The sequence below is a fragment of the Ciona robusta genome, chromosome 7, assembly GCF_009617815.1.
Source record: "Ciona robusta chromosome 7, ASM961781v2".
Lineage (NCBI taxonomy): Eukaryota > Metazoa > Chordata > Ascidiacea > Phlebobranchia > Cionidae > Ciona > Ciona robusta.
In genome coordinates, this window is record NC_143241.1 from 3,343,841 (window position 1) to 3,367,077 (window position 23,237).

Sequence of the window (23,237 nt, forward strand, 5' to 3'; positions counted from 1 at the left end):
TATGACTGATTTTGCTAAAAGCCACAAATTTTTAAAAGTGTATATATGTTGTCTGGGATATTTTGGGCAACGCGAGGCATGACAGTGCTTCGTGTTTTGGTCGTAGTTTATGTTGTGCCTGAAAATAAACTTGCGGGAATACAGCAGCGCGTATTTACATAACCGGACGAATTTACAAAACACGAGGAACACGCTCGGAACGAGTTAGCAGCGGAATGGCGAAAATGGCAGAGGACACATAAGGCAAAATAACAGCATAGGCTTGCTGGTAGACAGCTCGATAAAAATGGCATTTTGGAACGACTAGTAAAAGGTACAAATACGAAATACAAATTTTAAAATGTCATTTGTTTGTTTCGGTGGCAGTACAAATTCGGTTGGTCATCACTGGAATTTTGATTGTAAATCTGTCAGGCATCACTGGGGAATAAGACTAAGGTATTTGTTCTCTTCCTCAAGCGTTGAAAGCATCGAACTCATGCTGTTTATTGCCATGTTTGATGCTGGGTGCTGATTGGTCGGAATTTGCGGCGGGTACTTACCCATGATAGGCGTGGCTGCGATTGAAAGAATTACTTTAATAAATGAATGTGAATACATCATCTTTATTTATGGCAGTCGTTATAACACGGGTGTTCTACTTCATGCACATCGGGTTCGCTTACGAGTTACCATATGTGTAACTTTGTGGGAGACTTTTTTGTATTTAATGTTTGCCTGTAAATTTGGACACCCGAATAGCGATCCCTGGATTGGAGCAATTGCCGTTAAATTTCTCGCCCAAAGACATACGCCTCCAAAATTAACAACGTCAAGCCTCGAACAGGTAACCCCTGGATTAGCGACAGGTGTACCAACCAAAAGGCAGCGGCGCCGAACGAACAAGTTTTTTTTGTAAAAACGAAACCGCAAACTTACCCATTCGCGACGAAAACGCTGACATCGGTGGGAGTGTGACGTCAGTGTTCGTCCCACTCATTGCGTCATCGTTGTCATGGAAACCTAAAATTACGCAACGTCATTATTAGAAACATGAAACTTTCAACCTGATAGGTTACCGTTGAGTTGTTCCATATCCGGCCCCGTCGTGCTGTCAGCTGCCATCTTAACGTACGGTTGGTTCTGTTAGATAGATAGACGGTTTAATATTTTTATTTACAATCAAGTGGGTTTTTTTTCAAGTTAATAAACAACAAGAATTTTGAAAAAAAATAATAACCACTTTATTAAAAATACACATTGTGTTTTTACATACTATAATAAATGTATTATACAGACGAACACATTATACAAAGTACATTAAAAGCAAACGAAGTTTTTAAAATAGTTCTCACATCGTTTGGTTCTCCTCCTCTGTTGCTGTTAGGTTGGAGGACTGGGATCCTGTCAATGAATTCTTGTTGTAAGAACTCATCCGGAATCTGCGAAAAAATAGTTTTTTTAACGAACACACATCTTTAATGAACAAAATAAAAATAATACAAAAATGCAACTCAGGAAACCTAATAATTTTATAAAACTGTAACGACGGCAAAACAAGTCTATTTTTCACCAAATAAATATATAATAATAGGGTGGAACATTTTTCTATCTGATTTATCGTTTCCTTTCGCAGTAAACAAGGCAGATTTACAGAACTATGTAACCGTATCCACACAACTCTAAAGGAACTTTCTTAATTGGTAAAAAAACGATTAGGAAGTATAGGATACGGTATGCTAACTTTGTTCATCTTATCCCACGGTACCACTACTGTATATTCCCCACCTGTGCATCAGGTGTATAGTTAATACGTCCTTGTCCACCACTTTCTGACGTCACAGGCCTCGTAGGTTGGTTGTATGACGTCACACTACCCGCACCGCTGTGCTGACGTATCCGCTGCAGACGAATTCGATTCTGATTGGATGACGTGGAGCTGACTGGGGGGCGTGGCGTGATTTGATTGGACGAATGTCCCTGTTGGGTGTGATTGTTCTGGACTGTCATATTTCCAGAGTTTATAACGTGGGGAGATCGTCCTTGGTTTTGCGTGGCTTGACGCTGCGTTGCGTAAGGGGACGGTGCGTGGTTGTTGTTGTAAGCCATATTCATGAACTCCGGGTTCATAAACTGCTGCGGTATGTTACGTTGCATCATTTCCCCATGCCTCATGTCAGGGCCGTGGGGATTGTGCATTTGTTGGGCAGTTTGTGGATTACTATTCATCTGCGGGTTGGAGTAATATTGGTTCTGCTGTATATTGTTCGGTGCGTTCCTGTTCGAGCCTCTATCCTGGTTAGAAAACCCGTGGAAATTGGGGTTTTGCGGGAAGTTCTGTCTCTGTGGGGTGTATCGTTGGTGTGATGACGTCATCGCACCCACAGACCCTGGTGACGTCATCATTTGTTGAGGATGTGCCATGTTAGGAATCTGCATGTGCTGGTTACCTAGAAATACACAGCGTTAAAAATTTAAATCTCAATTCCAACCCTCGTCGCATTTACCTCCGTACATAGGACCGTTAAAAGTGACGTCATGACTCATGACGTCATTGTTGAAATTTTCCATCATCACTTGCTCGTTGACCTGATAGTTGGGCTGGTGTATGGCCATGTTGCTACCGTTGCTGCGATAACCACTCTCACTATTATAGTAGCTGCCATTGCTTTCCGACCGTTGTCTCTATGTGATAAAGAATGGTGAAGTTTCATATGAGATGCAAGGAACAAGTGTAGTAGGGTTTTAATGTGTTTTTAACATTGCAAGTCATTTATATATTTTTTGTTTATCAAGCGGGCCGTATGTTTATTATGAATATATAGCAGGGTGGGGAAAGATGGGACACCTTTAGCACATAATATCCAAGTATCCTGATCCTGTTTTAAACAATGAACAACGGTATATTAGAGTCGTAAGGATACGGTTTTATAATTCTTAGAATGTAAATTGTTTACTAACAAATTGGACGAAAAAGTAGAATGTAAAGGTGCCCTATCTTCTCCCACCCTACTATATATATTCTATTAATAATACATATATATATATATAAATATAGGTATGTATTTATGTCAATAGTTCGCCGTCGTGGCTTAGTGGTTACGCTTCAACCCGGTGTATATTAATTAATAGTTGCATCATAACTTGTAAAATGTAGGGTGTCGGGTTAATGGGCTCAGCCTGCCATAAATACATAGCGTGCTACATTGTAAGACCCTATCCACAATAGAATACAGTAGGGTGGGGGAAGATGCGACTTTTTTATTATATTTTCTGGTCCTATTTCGTAGTAAACAAGACAATGACAAAAACGTATCTTCGCGACTTTTACAGACCGTTGTCAATTGTTTTAAACCACGATCAGGATATTTGAATATTATGTGGTAATTTATTTCCCCTTGAGAACTACATTTATGTCCGATTTAGCTTACTTGCAGATGTACATGTTGTTGGTTGGGTACGTTGTACTGCGAAGTACTCGTGTTGTTGCTTCTCTGTGGTTTGATACTAGGCAGTGGGTTCACGTTGTTCCAGCTGTTGTAACGCTGTACACTCGGTAGTCTATTCGGGTCAACCTGTGATTAGTGAATACAAGTGTTGTAAAAGTCATTTTCAGAACGATTTGTTCTGCTCGATATAAGTCTGCCAATATTTTACACAGTTAAAGTTTACTTTTTGTAAAATATACACCAAAACAACAACTGTTTTTACAAGTAATAGTCCTGCGCTGCGCCATAGGGGTTTAGCACGACTGCCTCTAGACCAGAGGTAATGGGTTCAGGCTCGTCGCTGAGTACGAAAAATACTCACAAAGTTTAGTATATGTAACTAGTGCACGAAACATAACAGTTGTGTTATAACGACTATTGCTACCCCGCCCCGCAAGAACAAATAAGTTACATAGGCTACAAACATTCGATAGCGAGATGATTTATTTCTAAAGTATTGCATTTCTACACCATGTATCTTTCATACTACCTATTTTTCTATATCTTATGCGCCATACGTGTAATATTCGTGTAATATATCAAACTAAGTCAAATGTACTCCAACCTGCGGTGAATTACGAATTGGGTCGCTTGCTCTTCGGAAAGCGTTGCCTCCCAGGTGCTGTGGCAGTGGAGTGCGTGAAGGCCTTGATTGCGCACCTTCACTGCGCCGTCGAACTTCTGGGGGTTTCGGGGGTCCCATTTGTGGCAGGGACGGTCGGGCTTGGGGGTTGAACTGGTAACCAGCGGGGTCCACGGTTGGTTGCTCGTCTTTGAACCTTTGTGGTAATTTTTTAAATATTTTTTTGAATAAGTATTAAAGAAACGAATGAGTAAATATAACATATTTATCGTCGTGTGGCGGGACAACGACAGTCGTTAAAACACACATTTTTTGTTTCACACTCGCCAATTATGAGTTACAACATCAGTAATTTTGTGGTGACTATTTTTTACGTACGGCCGACAATTTATAACAGTACTGGGTTTGAGTAAGCCGTAGTCATAACTTATATGCTATAGAGGTAGGCGCACTAACAACTATGCCACAGCGCCAGTCTATTGCTTGAAAAACAGTTTTTTTCTTTGGGTTTAATATTTACTTTTTAAATGCAAAATGTTCAACTAAACGTAGGAACTAAACGTAGGCTAAAATCACTACAATTACCCTTACCAACGACTAAGTTGGCTTTTTGTATAACCTTCTCTGTCCAGAGGGGTGGGTGGGGGGAGACCAGCGTCTTCGTTAAATCTTGACCTTAAACGGTGGAGATGGAATGCATTGATCGTGGACGAACCTGCGGTGAGTAGGATTAAGTAATGGGATATTTTTTTATTATATAGTAGGGTGAGGGAAGATGTCAGACCCTTTAATTCTGTTTTATTAGCCCGTTTGGTAGTAAACAAAGAACATTTAAATAATTATAAAACCGTTTTCTCCACGACTCCCATAGACCGTTGTTAATTGTTTAAAAAACAATCAGAGTATTTGGATAATATGTGCTAGAGGTGTCCCGTCTTCCCCACTCTACTATATGCAAACTTGTATGCAATACGACCCGACATATTAGCGGTTTAATAACAGGAATCTACAAACCTGAACCACAGTTTGCGCTTGATCGTCTCGAAGAATCAAGTGAGATTGGGTCGTAAGAACCAGCAACGTTAAACCCAGTGTTCTAAAATAAAAGGTAGTTAAATATGTTTAATACACATCGTGCCGCTTATGAGTTACTACATATGAAACTAGGTAACTTTATTTTTTACCGTTTTTAATATTTTAATGCGTGGCTGACCATTTATACAAGCCACAACAAACTACGTTGGTTTAAACAAACTGCCGTTAAGAATCTTCCCCAAGGACGTATACGTCCTCAAAAAAAACAACGTTGAGCTTCGAACCCGTATCCTAATTCCACAAAACACGCCAACCATTGTGCCATGGCGGTTTTTACGGCATTTTAACTTTAATATACCAACATAGATACGACATTGTAAACCTATTTACAAACCTGACTAGAACGGCGACTGTTTTGTGAAGCCATCGACGATTTTCTGCTTCCATCGCTAACGGTACCACTATCCCTTCTATCTTGATTTAACAACGCCACCTGCCGATGGGGAGTTAGAGGAAGCTTCCTCGGGTAGGTGGTGCTCTTTTGCTTGGCAGGGAAGGCAGTGGTTGAGGAAACTTCGGTAAAACTTTCGGATTTGTTCATTCCTAAAGTAACAGTTACAGAAATTAGCCAAGAAGGGTATAGAGTACTGCATGAAAAAATGAATAATAAACCTTCAATAAACGAATGGAAGATAAAACCTTCAATAAACGAATGCGAGTAAACTTACCGAGTTTTCGTTGATCGTCATAGCCACCAATGTCAACGTAGGACTCGACGTTTGGGCTTAATCCCCCAAGTGACAGATTCTGCATCTTCTTGTTGACCAGGCGTGGCACCATAGAGGCTCGTACCGTCCCACGGTGCCTGCTTTGTACACCGACACCCCCAGACGTTGAATCTAAAAAGAAAACGTTATTGTAAACGAAGTGTTAGTGGTAGCTAGTAGGTATTAATTATTTAAACTAAATTAAAGTTATCTAAAAGTAAAAAATGAATCATCTGATCCCAAATCATGAACCATCTTACCCCAAAACAGGAACTATCTTCCCCAAACACGAACTCCATCCTACCCGAAAACACAACCCAGTTTGCCCCAAAACACGACCATCTTGCCCAAAAACATGAACCATCTTATCTCCAAATCATAAACCATCTTACCATAACCTACTATATAGCATTAGCTTACCCGGTGTGGATTTTCATCGACCACTATATCACCATCGCTGTCACCTTCATTCCCGCCCACGTTGACGTCAACTCCCGAGTCATTGTTCTGTGACGTCATATGCGGAGAGTTTTGTGGCGTCACAGATACGTCAGAACCGGAAGTGCACGATGATTGGTTGCTTCTGGGGTTCATGTTGCTAGGGGGGTTCTGATAAAAAAATATAACACTTTATATGTTTTTCGCGTCATTTATTAAAAAAAAAAGTTTTCTGTATTACCAGTAACAAAATAGTACACTATCTTTTGCTGGAATAATGGGACTAAAAGGGTAATTTATATGTTAAAGTTCAGGAAATTCAAAAATACACCAATGTATGTTTAAACTACTTTAAGTTGAAGCTTTAACTTTAATTATTTTAAATAAAAGTACAATGGTCCGGCATAATTAGGTTAACTAGAAAAATATAACATCATAGACATTTTCCGTGAAGACTGTGAATAAAGTTTAGTTTACTTGGTCGTTAGATGGCGGGTTTGAGCCGGGTGACAGAGGGTGGCAACTTGTTTTCGTCCCCGATCCGTCGTCTTTTTGCTTCTCCTTATCCAACCCTGGTTCCTATAACATAGCATAATGCTGTTAGTATTAATATCTTTTATATATTAGACCTCTATATAGTAGGGGGGAGGCAGGTAGGGTGGGGGGGAGATGGGATACCTTTAGCACATCATATCCAAAAATCCTGATCGTGCTATAAACAATTAACAACGGTCTATGAGAGTCGTGAGGATACGGTTTTATAATCATTTAAATGTTCTTTGTTTACCGCATAGGACGAGAAAATAGAATGAATAGGTGTCCCATCTTCCCCCACCCTACTGTATTATTTTTGTAAAGCAGTAACAATATGTACCTGCTTTATATTTTGTCCTGTTCTCTTGCCATTCCTTTCTTGTTCCGCTTTCATGCGTTTAGTCACGTGTGCTGCAGGACCATGTACGGTCTTGACGTGTTTACGAAGAGAGCTAGGATCAGTGTAACGCTTCGTGCAACCCGCTTGTTTGCATGCGTATGGCTTCTGCAGACAAAACCACAACCATTACACAGCTGTACCAAGGAATTACCTCAAAACTACATGACCCCTTAGCTTATTTAAAATAGGTTTATTTAAAAAAATAAAACCCTGTAAAATTTTATGCACGACGTGTAGGTTTTTGCTGTTACTTTTTAAAACTTATTTTTGTGTGAACTTATTTTTATAATAGTATAAATATAACTTAAAATAAGTATCAATTGTTACCAGGTTTAAAAAATAAGTTACGTTGAGAGGTAATAGATCAAATCAGGGTTAAATTCCAAGTCCTCGCCATAGGACCTTACCATATAGTATATTAATACACAATACATGGCATACGCATCAACGAATTATCACAACATTAATTAAGTTTTCTCAACTACCACGGCGTTAATTAAAAGAAGGTGGGGCAATACAGGACACCTTTAACACATAATATACAAATTTTCCTGTTTTTAACAATTAACAACGGTCTATTCTATAGGTATAGAAGTAACAGTTATTTAATTCTTTAAATGCTCTTTGTTTACTACCAAATGGGACGAGAAAATAGAATAAAAATGTCCCATCTTTCCCCACCCTATTATATAAAAATAAACGTAATCTTACGTCGTTTGAATGGGTTCGATTTTGATGCTTGGCTCTGTCGGATGCGTTACTGAATGCCTTGGTACAGGACGGGTATTCACACACGTAAGGTTTCTCACCAGTGTGGGAACGTAGATGGGTCTTAAGGTTTTCCAACCTTGAATATGCTTTGGTGCATCCGTCGAACTGAATTTTAAATAAGTTATTGTAAAGTTAATATGTAACATGATTAGTGTATCGTCAATAGAACAATAGCAATTATAGAAGGAAAAAGTGTATGACACTATTTCATCGGCCATTTTCTTCGCTACGCTAATGGTATATTTCTAAGTCAAAAACAGCTAAGTTTCCGTATTTGTCTTCCGTTATCACATTCGCTTTGGTCTATTTATATTAAATCGACCGTGATGTAAAAAAACATCAATAACCGACCATATTGACCCTTAGAGCTTATTTGCTGCTTACCGTGCAACGGTGCGGCTTTTCGCCCGTGTGTCTTCTCATATGCACAACTAACATATATTGTGCTTTGAAAGGTCTTTGGTCTCGGGCACAACCTCTCCACCGGCATACGAACTCCTTTTTGTCGCCATGTATATGGTCGTTGTTAATATGCTGTGTATAAAAAAAGAGTTTACATCAGATAAAGCTGTTACCAAACTTATTTAAAAGTACATTTGCAATACAAAAATACCAATAATATTTTTTGATGTTTTTTTAAACTGAAAGGTTTCAAAAAAGAGTTATATATAAATCTAAAATTGTTATGTTTCTATTAAAACTGAGCCGAAAACCAGGATTTTTTGCACTAAAATTTGCAGTTAATAAGCATGTTTTAACGGGACAAATTAGCTTAGCTGTATACTACAAATTTTCTCAGATCAAATGTCCAAAGACAACATGCCAGAAATAAAACGCAGCGTATTTGGCAAATGAAAAAGATCTTCAGAATCGTGAGTTTTAAAGAATAGCGTAACCAATATTGCTTAAAGTACAATGTCAGTTCATCAACAGACATTCTTAAGCTGCACAGGTCGACTTACGTGAACTAGCTGTTCCTGGGTATCAAACTCAAGCGAACAGTTTTCCCAAAAGCAATTGGTGTCGTACACTACGTCGTTTTCGTCGTTGCCAGCATGTGCGCCAGGAGAAACACCTAAACAGAAAAGGAAAGTAAAAGTACAGGTCTGAGTATTAGACCAGCAGCAAAATGAACATATATACCTGAGTTATTATTATTGTTGCTGTTGTTGTTGAATTGAACGTTCGGGCTCTGCGTCTCTATTTGATGTTTATTGAAATTCTGAACAAGCAACTCGCGTTAGATGGTTTAAAGGTAATGACAAAACACCCTGTGTACCTTATTGTCAAGATGGGAGTTACACATGTCTTTAGACGCAGCACTAGCGCCAACGTGCGGGTGGAAATTTCTGCCGGAAATATTCGGATCGAATCTTGAAGCCGATTTATCTAAGGAGATCTGGTTAGGGGCAAAACCAGGGAGGAGTTGACTAGCGAAGGAAGATTGCATTTGACGTGATAGTAAATGAGCATGTAAGTGCTGTGGTGACGTCATCATAGGAGTTTGGTAGCCGAACGTTGGGCTGGAAAAATACAAAGCATTCGGTAAAATAAACGTATAAAGCACCACTTTATAAGTAGGTTTGGAAGAAAAATGCTGCTTGGAAAGTAAATGCTTCTAAAAGCATTGTTACATATACGCTGTAAATTGTAATTATTAAAAAAACAGACAATTTAATCGCTCGGTTACAAGCTTGTGAAAGTATATATTTCTTTGCCATATAACGGCCATACCAACCTGATTCCACCTGCCGCTAGATGTCCGTAGCTGCCACCGCTTGCCACCGATGAACTACGGGAGTTTGCAATACCTCCGAAAGGAAGTAGCGAATTAGGGGAAGTCCGGATCATTGCTGTGATGTCAAGACCAGTGTCAGAGAAGCAGGGAGAGATGGAGAGAGGACGTTTCCGAGCGCGAGACCTAAAGACGCAAGTTGTTTGTTTAATCCTCCTAGACTTATTTACTCGCGACCCATTTAATCTTCCAGAAATTTTCGCGATCAATTACAGGTAATGAAAAATGTACATTGCGTGAAATTGCGAGACCCCTGAAGTTTTTATGCAGTTTTGGAACCCCTGCGCTAAATTATAGAGGAGTAGTATATATAAACAAATGTACAACACAATTTTCTAACTACGTTTCTAAAAACGTCATTATAACACGGATGGCCATTTTTTTTATTCCTTATAAGTAACTTAGTGGAGTTTTATTATTTTTGGTTCAGTTCCTGTATGGGTTACAATTTTGATAACCCATCAGTGATAACTTGGTTGGAGCAGTTACCGTAAAGCGTCTGTTACGATATAATGAGTTTAATGTGCACGGCTCATGCTTACTCTCAAGTTCTGAATGATTCTTTTAATTGTTTTCATAAAACAGCCATTCTTTTGTTACATTGTCTTAGCCGCATGTGCCACGACTTTTGCCTTAAGCCGCTAACTATGAACATAGTTATTTGGAGGCATGTGTGTGTTTGGTAACTAAGATCCAGTACTTAAAATAAGTTACTATTGTTTTGTAATTTCTAAAGTCTAAAGTTCGTTAGTTTCTGGGCGTTTTTTATAGTAATGTAGATTTTACCTGACCGTAGGTTTTTGGGTATACTTGAGGATAAAAGGAAAACATCTTAACCTGCACAGTGGACTCGGAAATCGGCCAAGTTCTTCTTGCTTCTCTAGCGACAGCGCGAGGTTCCTATCATTCCGAGCTGCCACCGCAAGAAGTCGCTGTTGCTGCTGCATCAATTGGTAGTATGCCAGCTGGTTTATGTTTTGCGAAAAATTCCCCGCTAAGCCTTGATTTGAACCCTGTTGTGCACTGTTCACCGCCATGTTGCTTTGATGGGGTGAGTAGTAAGGGTAGCACAACTTTTCAAGCTCTGTAAAAAGAGAGATTTAGCTTTAAAATTTCAATTCTGGTACAAACAATTAAATTAAGATTTTAACAATAATATATATCAATTTGTAAAAAAGGTTCAGATTTAAAAAGGTTTCAGATTTCAAGTTTTGTAAAAAAGCTTTGTATTTACCAAGTTTAAACCACCGAAATAAAACGGTAACTCAATCATGTTTCTATTTGAATAAGAGACTGACGATGCCATTTAGGCGAAATATATTTCTTAATTAATAACTAGTGGTTGGACTTGATTTTTGTTGGTTACGTTTTTGTAGCACCAGATCATTACTGTAACTCAAACATTACGTTGTTATGTTATTACGCTTCAAGTCTCCCAGTGAGACTATAACGAAATTGACCAATTAAACAACTAAGAACTTACAAGACAAGAGTTTTTAGACCTATAATTGAAAATTGTTAAGTAAATTTAAGTTAAACGTAATAAAACGAAAGTTTTATATGAAAACAGCACCAGGAAATTAGGAATTAAACATATAGTAGGTTTGGCTAAGATGGGACATGTTTTCATTCTCTTTTCTTGGCACATTTGATAGTAAACAAAGAAAATTTGAGCAATTATATAACCGCATACTCTCGTGACTCACTGTTAATTGTTAAAACACGATTAAGAAATATGCGAAATGGTGTTCAAAATATATCATATCAAAGTACTATACCTTGAATTGAATGGTGGGGACTGAGGTTCCTTGCTTGCGATAACATGGACATTGTTGGCGATCTGAGGCCACCTTGGGATAATCCACCCATGTAGAACTCAAGTGATGAATTATAGTTAAACGGGTTTGTGTTCTGCTGAGGGGACATTGGAATCAGAGACACATCTGAGTGAATTGGACTTCCGCTGACACCAGGAGCACTGCGAACCATGTGTAAAGTTATAGAGTACTGCGGGTTCAAGACAATATAGTAGTGTAGGGTTAAATGGATAACGTTAGGACATAATATCTCATGTTCTTTAATCGTGCTTATAACAATTAAAGGGGTTTACTAACGAAAAATCAAAGGCTGTGTATTGATAGAAATGCTTAAATATGATCTAAAGGTACCATCAAAGTATCAAAATACAAAACAGCTTTTAAAAAAAAAGAGTTTCAAAAGTTTCAAAAAGTAAAAAAATTGACCAGGCGCAATGCATGAGATTTCCCATAGGAAAAAAATCACTCAACATTAATTGTCTCTAAAACATTGGAGAAAAAGAAAACTTTGATAGTACCTTTAGGTCAAATTTGGGCATCTCTATCCATATACGAATTTTCAATTTTTGTTGGTATACCCCTTTTAACAACGCTATAAAGAATGGTAAGAAATTGTTTATTTATTTCTGTAAATATACTTTGTTTACTACCCAACGGGACAATAAAAAATAAAAAAACATAAGACCATCCCACTCCAACCTATTGGACAACTACAAATACTGCTCTGTGTTGAGTTGTAGGAACTGGTGTTTAATACATACGTGTGCATGTGCCGAGGATCGAAGGGATATCTCCCGTCTCTAAGTTGCGAATCGACTGGCAAATGCGAGTTGATGGGGTAGCGTCGATCTGGAACGGCATGAATACGTCATTAATGACGTCATATTTTTGTACGAAAAGCTTGGACTTACCGTCTCCATTGCAAGTGTTCCCTAAATTTGATGATGTCATGTTTCTGTTGCTAGGTGACGGTTTCGTAAACTGGTGTTTGTCCGTGGCTGTGTTAAAAGTACAAATAGTATCCAATATTTTATAATCGTGTTTTTAACAATTGGCAACGCTATTCTTGAGTCGTAAGTACAAGGTTATGTAATTTTGTAAACATGCTTTGTTTAAGACCAGATGGAATTAAAGAGAACTAAAACATGTACCATCTTACCCCAACCTAGTATATGTTCATAACATATAGCACTGGAAGAATTTCCGCATCTGTTAATACATTATAATTAACCGTACCTGTTCGTTGGTTTGAAGTGATCTCTTCTTTCATTTTTCCTATGAAATATAATCAAGTACTAAAAACACGTAATGTTTGAGCAGTCTGGTCATGGTCTACTCAATACATGTTGAGTAAGCCATGGTCTGGCACATCTTGAACAAGTTATGTAATAAAGACAAATGTGAGGCAAAAATAAGATAACACTATATTCATTGTGCTTCCAATTTCTAGTAACGAAAACATATAAACTTTAAAAATAAGAAGGGTAAAAGTGCATATACCATTATCAGGCTACCCGCTACCTAACTATGCCCCTTTTAATGGCGAAGTATACACCCTAGACACTGCGGAACCCCCAAAACCGTTACTCTCAATTCTGGCCTAAGTCTCAGGTCCCATGGCGTGTCAGGCTGGGACCTTTTCCACGTAGAATAGAATATGGTTGTAACGATTAGATTCATTGGGTATATGGATACAATGTACAACCTGTAGAGGTGGTACACCCTTGTGGTTTCGAGACAATGTTCGACGATCCGCGTCCCCCTTTCCCCGAGTTGCTCCGCTTTTCTTCATCTTCTGTGACGTAACAATATGAATAAAATTAGAAAAAAAACGAAGCGAGTGAAAAATCTCGGAGAAACAACAAATCCAGTCATGCCTCAATGGCGGTTTGGAGACAGTCCTTATCTCTAGCTTGCGATTCGTCAAATCGTTTTCGAGTACACGCTGTTGCAGTGCGTGACGCAAAACCGATGGACCGCGGTCACGTAAGTTGGTAAAGGAGACGAGATTGTGATGTTTTAATGATTGGTACCACTTACTAAAATCGTGTACCAGGAATTTGTAGGTACCGAATGGTAACTTAATACTGATAAAAACAATGTATATTAATACGTTGGCTTGGAAATCAGTATAGCCCAAAACAGTTAAAAAACATACTACAGTAAGAGCGATCGAGACACATATTCTCCCAAATTTTAACATCTGTTTTTAACAGGTAATAACAGTAATCTGCTTCGGCGCTTAGTACATTCGTGAGAACACACTGTCGAATACCCTTGTAAAAAATTGGCCACAATAATAAACTGAAATTTAAAAAATGTCCCATATTACCCCGTGTCAAACCTTTTCCAACCCTAAGTAGTATTGACCTGACTACTCAAAAATTGGGAATTTGACATAAAAATTTACGTGAAACCAAATTTATTATATTAGGATGTAACTGGCTACTAAAAGCTAACAAAAACAACATGAACTAAATCTTTGTATACGATTTCTACACGAGCGTTGTTTGCTTATCTATCCATCAACGTGGCAAGGGTTTGTGGTTAATGAGGCGGAACGGGGACAGTGGGTGAACCGATTGCATAAACGACGGGTGGTATCATGGTGGTCGTTTATCTTTCACTAAAGTATCACGAAAACTCACGAGTACCCTTTCATGTGAGAAACCTCAGGATTGATAATGAATATGGTATGTGAATTAGCAAAAGTAAAATGTATGGCTGTTTTTTTTACTTTTCACGGTTCTTTATACAGTAACTGTAATATAGTAGGGGGGAGATGGGACACCTTGTTATTCTACTTTTTCGCCACATTTGGTAGTAAACAAAGAGAATTCAAATAATTATCAAACCGTAGCGCACGACTTACATAGACCGTTGGTAATTGTTTAAAACACGATCAGGATATTTGGATATTATGCTAAAGGTGTCCCATCTCCCCCCACCCTACTATACGTTAATTGTATCAATACCATTAAGGCCTTTTGGGACAGCGAGTTAAGTAAATTTTGCATTGAAACATTACCCTACCCGTGATATACAGGTGAGTACGCTTAGGTATAATGGTTGTTTTTCTTAAAGTTTAAACCGATAGAAGCGTTTGAAGTAAAGCGCTCGGAATCCGGATTCGACTCTCAGGCTCCAGCAGTTTTTTTTATACGGTCCATATCTCGGCGAATCATTGAAGGGCAAGAAAGATCTACGGCTCGTAACATTGTTGCATATCAACCGTGGAAGCTTACCACGCGATACGATCACAGTGTTGCCGGGGGAAAAAACGTAGTGTTGCCACGAGCCTTAACTGTGGGAAAATAGCGAATTCCCATAAGAGTGACAGTTGAAGAGAGAGAACTAGGATCAAAGACTCCGCTGGTACAAGTAGCCATGTCCCAAGTCACTGGCAATTAAACGTTTGATGAATGTTAAGGGTTTTGTTGAAACTCGGAACCCGCTTGGCAGTTTTCATGGCTGAGTGACTTTCACATCAGCGTGGGGGCGGCCCTATGTTGTCATCTGTCATTCGTCTGCTCCAAAAACGCGAATTTTTTTCGAAGACGATCAGATCACCGCCGTTTGGGATCGGGTTTCGAACACACACGAAGTTTTGCGGCGTTTCGGACGAAAATTAAGACAAATCGACGTTAACTCTTGTGGCCACTGGCGCCGCCAGACTGCTGGGATCGCAACGGCAACCAAGAAGTCGAAACAATGTCGTTTATCGGCGAAAAATCGAGCGATTTTGATTGGCGACGGGGCGGAAACCGAATTCGAGTCATATTCGGGTAGCGGGGCACGATGGAAGTCGCTTCTGCCGCGTACTGTCCGTGTTGTCGGCTGGCGTGCTTACCTCAAAACAGAAACCAGCTTTAAACTTGGCGAATTATTTATCTCCGGTTCAGTGAAGCCGAAAACCAGCAGCCTCACGTTGCCACGACGACCACTCATTAAGCGATCCAACAGGCGAAGGAATTCGAAAACGGTAGGTTGCGCACGGTCAGGGCTGTTTCGTAACGCGGGGACTACCCGCAATCTGTGCGAATTTCGGGCCTAAACAGGGGTAGGTATTGTTCCGACAGTGCACACCTGGCAACAATTAAGCGATCTTTTTACGGCCTTGGGCGATTCGCGTCGATCAACGAAGCAGCGAGGCTTCGTTCGACGCTGACTGGCTTGTATAGAACCTAGCCTAAGAAGCTATAAAAGTCTCATTATCCTGTGTCGTGTTGAACATAGATAAACGTCATGCGGGCAATTTGAATCGGGTGTATAAGCCACTGCTGATGTTGTAACGAACACACACAGCACCTGTTCGTTAACAAACAGTTTTTGCTGTTTATCGATTACATATTATGAAAATGCCATCCATACAGCCTACAACTAATTCAATTCACCGTTCGCAATAACTTTAAATTGGCCACAATAATCGGTCCGAATCCGGAGCGGCCGCAACGAAGTCAAGGTATTTTCGCGGCTCGGCGAAAACTTGGAAACAAGTCTTTGAGTGGCTGACGTGCCTGACAGCTGTTCACGCATGGATGACCCGAAGATAAGCAATTAGACCCGCAGGTTGAGACGGGATGTTTAACACAAAGTGGAACGCTAAGATGATTACGAAGAAACGAAACTTTGTGCGACGTGTTTTGTTTCCAGTATTTATACAGCCACAGCCAGCTACTTCTACACTACCCTTGGGAAATCGGCCAAGTTTCTAACAGTTTAATCTTCTCATCGTTTCACCTGCTAGCTCCAAAAATTCGCAGTGTAGACCGTCGATTAAATCCGAAAGGGTGTCGGCGACAGAAGAATCGTCCATCGGCAACATTGTGACGTCATCTTAAATGACGTACGTCGTGACGCATCACTTTAGTTCTTTTATGCAAATTTTAGTCACATTCTTAAACGTTTCCTAAATTAACTGGCACCTGGTATAAATACAAGGCGAACGTTAACCTGTGACCCCGCGTGTCAACTATGATGTCACAAACGCGTTTGGGCCACATAATAAGATAATTTTTTTCGATAAATAAAAAAACAGAGACCTCATAATGACTTGCTTTTCTTTTTGTTAGCAAAATCCGAAATGTTACATATTACACCTGTAACTAAAGTCACTAGACCCAACATCAACTCGACGTAGGCATTAGATTAACGTCTGACAAGAACTGGCAGTAAAAGGTCCGAGACTGCCTGACTAATCCGCTTAGCTTGGACAACCCGCCAAATTTATAACGAGCCTAAAAACTTCGATCTACCATACAGTAATGCACCAGGAATTCGAACTCTATCCTTGCCCGAGTTATTTACTGTTTCCCTCAAGTTCACAAGCTAGCAAATCACGCGGTACTGTTCTACCTCGTCCGCACACGCGGTGTAACTGCTGAAACAGTTTTCGTTCGCTGCCGCGCATTGCGCATCGTGGGTGGCCTCCGTGACGTTACAATCACGATTGTGACGTCACAAGGCAGCGGGCGGCGCTGCAGAGTGACGAGAGAAAATGAAAATCGATCACTCGCTAAGCAGCGACGACCCTGGGTCATTGCGGCGCTATTGTGATAGTGAGGGTCATCGGGGAAATCCCGGACTACAGCGGGGTAGGGGTAACGAATTGTTCGGCAAAAATGTTATTAAATAAACAGAACCCTATTTTAAGCCTATATTTGGTAAAGCAATCTTGGTGGCGAAAGTGCCTCCCTTAATTTGATCGTAATTGGCCAATGAAAGCCATTCCCTCCTACTACGTCATAACTCTGCCTCCGGCTTGACCCGAAATTGGGAAAGACGATCCGCGGGGAGTGAGTCATCTTCCCCCGTTGTTATGGCAACCATGGTTGTCAGGTTAGGGCTTTTTCGGGGAGAGAGTGATTTGCGTTCTTTCACTTTTATACGGGAAGCCGGAAATTGGAAATTACTTAGTGAGTAATACGATTTCGCGACTGTAAAAGCGCAAAGCAACTGTAGCTGTGGTATTTCTTTTTTTGACCAGCGCAATGGTAGCCTATGCCATTACGAATTGAATATTCCACCTATCTTAACCAGTATTTGTAACAGGAAGTAGCAATAAGTTTCAAGTAATATTACATAGTGGATTTCCCTTCGCCTTATAAATAGTCGGATTACTGTTGCATGAGATGTATGATGACTATGGCGACGGAGCGTGCATACACAATGTCTAGCGTATCAAATCTAATCCTTGTGTCGTGCGAGGGTCGCCCGGAGTTTCTACATTGAGTATCAAGTTATAAGCGCTTCTTTTATTGCGGACGAGACCACGGCCAAGGTCGAATTCACCTCGGTGTTATTTACAGCTAAAAATCCTTTGTATCGGGCGCCAAGACGCACCAGTTGTAAGCCGTGTATCTATACATATGGGGCGTATAACGGTATACGGTGCGGATTGTAAGTTTAACATTGTTGTTGCTATCATCAGTTCGGGCAATTCGTGTTTAATTTATGGACTTTAGATAAGTACGCGGTGATACCGGGCTTATGGGATTTAATGATTTATAATAGCCATGTTTAAAACAGGTAGTAACACACAGTGCAGGCATGTCTAACCAAAAAACACATCAGTCGAATGGTTTACGTTAATAGTAGGGTGGGGTAAAATGGGACATATTTTCACTCTCTTTTCTCGCCCGTAATAGTAATCAAATAAAATTTAAAGGATTATATAAGCAATGTTAATTGTTTAACACGTGATTGGAAAGATGGCTTATATATGCTAACGGTGTCCATCGTACCCCATAGTGTTATATTTATAGTACATTAACATTGTATCTACAGAGCACGTAAATAACACACCTAACGGCCTGAGAGGCTATTTTAAAAATATTTAATCATATGTTCGTGGAGAAAATGGCTACAATATGGCGGACAACGGTGCCCAACTCAGCAACAATAACTCAGTTTTATTATAGGCTGAGATCAAGTCGGTACACTTTGGCTTTCCTATTCTATCCACGGACCTATTCATATTCATTGGGCGTCTGAAAATAAGCCCATACGTTTCCGCCGCATTGTTGGGTGCGCAGAAACGAACGGAAATCAAAAAAATCTGTTTGATCAGCACTAACTACAGTAGCTGTTGCGGACCGGGCTTTTTTGAGCCACAGAAACAGTATTTTCACATGACGTCATTCCTATACCGGGCACGAAAATTATACGGCGTTAGGATTGAGCTTTCTGTTTTAGCTTGCGCGATTAATCCTAATAAACGACCAACGGCGTAATCGCATTTGTCAGACGCCTTATCCATCATGGTTAGCATTATGACAAACGAAAGACGGACCCTTAAAGTTAAGTCCTTGTAACATAAAGCGTGTGAAAACCATAAAACTTACGAACACTTTATTTGAAAGATATGGTAGTTTGTGTAAGATGGGATATCGTTAGAACCAATATTAAATACATCCTGGTAGGATTTTTAAAAACCAGCAACGCTCTTTTAGAGTTGTGGGTATATATATATATATATTTATTTTCCATACTACCACATGGGACGAAAAAAAAAACATGCGAATATGTCCTATCATGCGCCCGACTTTACACTATAGATCCCAAATACATTGATAACTGTATTGCTTGCTGTTAATTTCGACTCACCGAAAGACGTTGTGCTTGTTGGTGCTTCCAGGGTCGACTGATGACGTAACTGATGATGTAATACTTCGTTTCGATGCCGTGGTAGTTCAGACTCAGGAGGCGATTCTGATCTATTGAGAGAAGTTATGGTAAACAGGAATGAAAATGTTGAAAGTTTAGGCAGATTCCTGGCTTACTTATAGAACATAATACGTTCGTAGTTAGACTATGGATATTAAAATAACGTGTCACCTTTTGTAACGTTTGTCGCTTGGACTAGTCGACGATGACACTACCGCTTCTTCCTCTCTATCGACAACCCGATTTTGCTTTCGACTCAAAACTGGTTGCTTCCCGGGCTTTGGTGCATCGGCAGCCGGCGAAGAGAGCTCCAGCTGCTGGATGTCGCTATCCGGAGTCAAATGAGTTTGGGCTTCATTCTTCTCCACTAAAGCCGGGTTTTGGCCACTTTTATGACACAGAACTTGAACGTCGCTTTTTGCCGCGTTCTCCATGTAAAATCTACGACATACCTACCCCTAAAAAATACCAAAATTGTTATCAGTCTTGAAATTCTAAACTGACCACATGGACGTTCCACAGAACCATACAACAGTGTACAGATAACAGGGACGAAAACCAGACGCCGCGGATTTGCGATGCGGCACGCCACATGGACAGAACTCAAATTCCATTCGCCAGGCTTCGATACTGACTCATTCGCGGCTGTGGTACATTGAGCAACTAAACCACGTTTAAAGGCATGCAAGATTCTCACAGTCAAATCTGTGTCAAAAGCTGCAAAATCCGCAAGTCTACGGGACAAGGCCCCGACAACAGTAGGTGTCAAATTAATGGCGGTCTACAAGAATAGGTTACATTCCATCAACGCCCGACGTCGCATTCTGGGAAGAAATTCGAGAGAAACGACCCAGAAATTATTGGCATCATGCAGATAATAGAACGATCTTGCGGGTTGTCTTACAAGGGCAAGCGCTGCCAAGAAATGCCGCATTTAATTAGTTTTAATATGTTCAATACATCCAACGAAGATTAAAACGGCACTATATGAAAATAGGTTCAAGGAAATGCCAAAAATTGTAACCAGAAAATTGTAATTGCTATAATTGACACCTCTATTTTGATTGACTAAACAATTTTATAATTTTCGTATCTTCTTGCTTGGAAAACTTTACCTAACCAGCTTTTACAAATCTATCTAAGCTGACGTAATTATGACGTCACGAGGTATGATGATGTATGACGTAATCAACCATCGATCCTAAATTTCTATTAATTAAATTCTTAATTGTTGTCACATTTGGCTTGATTGTGTCACCAGCTAGCCAAAAGGTCACGCCTGACCTTGACCCTTTTGACCCCAATCTTAACCCCGATCTTGACTCCACTTATTTGATTACCCAGCGATCGTCGCTTTTATAAGTGGGGCAGATAAGGGTCAACATTTCTATTGGGGCGAGGGACTTTATTAAAATACCGTTACTAGCCAAAAATAGTTAGCCACAGGGGTGAAGGGGGTCGTTGGCGACATATCCTGAAAGATTTTTGATACGAAAACGTTACATAACAGATTTATTGAAGCGAGGATTCTTAACGGACTTGAATTGGCCCGATTTCCGTTGATCAACCAAAGTTGATACGATCTCGGTCAAATGCGCTTAGATGTGGTCCTGGTTTAAGTATTTGAACTTGGCTTGTAACTTAATACCCTACCACAATGCGACTTAATACAGGCCACTTACTGAACTTGAATTCGATACATTGGGCATTATGGGAACCGAGTTTGTTTGTGGGAATCCGCATAGACTATCAGTGTATCAGTGTCTCGCCGGTTGAATGGATACATGGTTTACATTTTAAAGGCAGAATGGCTCTTAACGTTTCGCTACAAAACCGTTGAGCAGGAAATTCCATCGTAACCTGAAAACACTTCGCCCTTGAGTTTCCGAATCAAAAATACTTTTTTTTACGGGGCGCTTGCAATTATGTTAGAAAGGCGAAAGGTTGCTTCAGCTCGTTTAGCGTAAACTTCAACAAAGTCAGAAAAACTCCCCCGACAATGTCAAAATACAACACAAAGTCAGAAAAACTCCCCCGACAATGTCAAAATACAACACGAGTCATGCTGTTTGATCGGTTATAGGGCAGAGAGGGGCGCCCACGAGGCAGCACTCAGGCATTTTTTGTCGAAATCGCTGTACTGTGACGATGGTGGCTTATGTGCGCCAGTGATAAGCTTTTAAAACTCGCGAGTAATCCTGTAATTGAGGCTCGGGCACTCGGGAAGACATAATGAGCAGTTAGAGGACGAACAACAAACCAGCCACAGCCGTACGGTGTCTACCAACAGTCGTAATGGCGCATAAAACGGACGAACTACCCCTAATCGCATATACTCTTATAAAGTTAGCTTAGGCGTAGGAATAACAGAGTTACCTCAGAGCACAAGCCGCAGGGCCATTAACGGGCCCCGGGGGAGCCTGAAATATTCCGCTGCTGCTGGTTCTGGTTCATTTCAATCCAATTCACGAAGGCGCCTCTACCTCGACTTTGATCGAACAGTCTTTGAATAATAAAACGTTTCTTTCGATGGGAGGCCTACATACCTCATTCCGCCAGACTACCGCATCAATATACATCATACACGCACCTCTACATACCTATACACACTGCTAGCTCTGTATTTGAACATGTTTTTCTATCGGAATCGTAAACTGCATTCCTCAACAGCTGGTTATAGTAGCCTAGCACTTCGTTTTAGACCCGCATCGTGATAACTAACCTTTTCTGCAACTGGAACTAAAACTTCTTCACTTTCGGCGAATTTCTTACCAAATAATGATTAATATAATATACTTGTTCGGCGAATAGTGCCTTGTAAATTTAAAAGCTTTAATACAGATATAAATAACGCTTATTTTATAGCTGAACTACTACAGATCGTTTGCGCAGTGCATCGGAGGCTCCCGCGCCAGCTTCGTGACGAAATAATAAACGATAAACAGAGCGCGTCGAAAAAACTTCGGTTTGTGACGCTACAATGGTAACACGGGTGCTGTGAGGCGTGACGGCCAGCGCGCTTTGTCTGAAAAAAATCTGCGGAACTGGAAAAGACAGCGCCCGAAAATCTCCTAAACGCAAGCGTATTTTCTTTGATTGCAGGCCTGTGTTAGGCCTTCAAATGCGCACATATGAGACCGCAAGGGGCAGCATACCGGCCGTTTTGGGCGGTTGCACTTTTTGTTGAGGTCGAAGTTCGAGAAGCTTCACTTCACGTCTCCTCTTCAAAAATGATCACTTGTTCATTACGGAAACCTGTTGTAAATTACAGCGAGTTTCGACTTCAAATGAATTGTCGAACTATTATGATCAAGGTGGTATTTAAGAGGGAAAGTTATTTTCAAATGTTAAGTGTTATAATTATCCCACTTCACCTTGTTTAATTTACCAAATACCAAAACGCTTTCGACATTTCTTGTACAACACATGACATTACCGTAAGTTTTCCAAAAATGGTAAGCGAAGATATTTAGATTATTTATATCCTAGCATTATTCCCAGTTTTGATAATATTACGATATCTTAGCAAACGTATCAAGTTCACGTTGATTCCAAATACGGCCTGCGGCGGTGGTACTCGCTAGGATAAACTGGATGCTTTGCTGGTTGGTAATATAATATCAGCCAAGCAAGGGCTGTGAAAATATTCAAATTATTTTCGATCGAATCTCCAGCAGACTTAGTGTGCAAAGGATTTCGGCTAACTGCTTAACGCATTAGCTGTCGACTGATGCGAGCAACGGAGCATAACGGCGCACGGTCACGGGTCATCGGTTCCAGTCATCACCATAGTTACTAAGACTTTGATCGTAAAAGGGGAGGACCGCTAACTGCTAGCAGGAGACTGTAAAAGTGCGAAAACTATCTGTCAGTTACTTGGCAATAAAGCTGGCGGCTGGCTCTGGTTTGAAATTGAATCAATGGGCTTGAAATGCCGGAATAGTAAAGCTGGATTATTTTGACGT

General features: G+C 40.2%; 1 protein-coding gene across 1 annotated transcript; it reads right to left on the bottom strand.

Moving 5' to 3' along the window:
* Positions 1-88: 88 nt before the first annotated feature.
* Positions 89-22,127, bottom strand: LOC149733816 (transcription activator GLI2.S-like). The gene is given in 30 exon segments (XM_089880843.1): positions 89-557; positions 919-1,002; positions 1,059-1,122; positions 1,335-1,421; positions 1,768-2,429; positions 2,487-2,664; positions 3,411-3,554; positions 4,033-4,246; positions 4,642-4,765; positions 5,065-5,146; positions 5,480-5,688; positions 5,814-5,984; positions 6,251-6,461; positions 6,768-6,869; positions 7,165-7,329; positions 7,936-8,100; positions 8,380-8,529; positions 8,958-9,070; positions 9,139-9,217; positions 9,275-9,518; positions 9,734-9,916; positions 10,628-10,874; positions 11,569-11,768; positions 12,369-12,456; positions 12,519-12,605; positions 12,844-12,882; positions 13,313-13,402; positions 19,213-19,322; positions 19,444-19,730; positions 21,649-22,127. Coding segments are annotated over 29 exon segments (4,695 nt in total). The 5' UTR covers positions 19,707-19,730; positions 21,649-22,127; the 3' UTR covers positions 89-417.
* Positions 22,128-23,237: the final 1,110 nt, after the last annotated feature.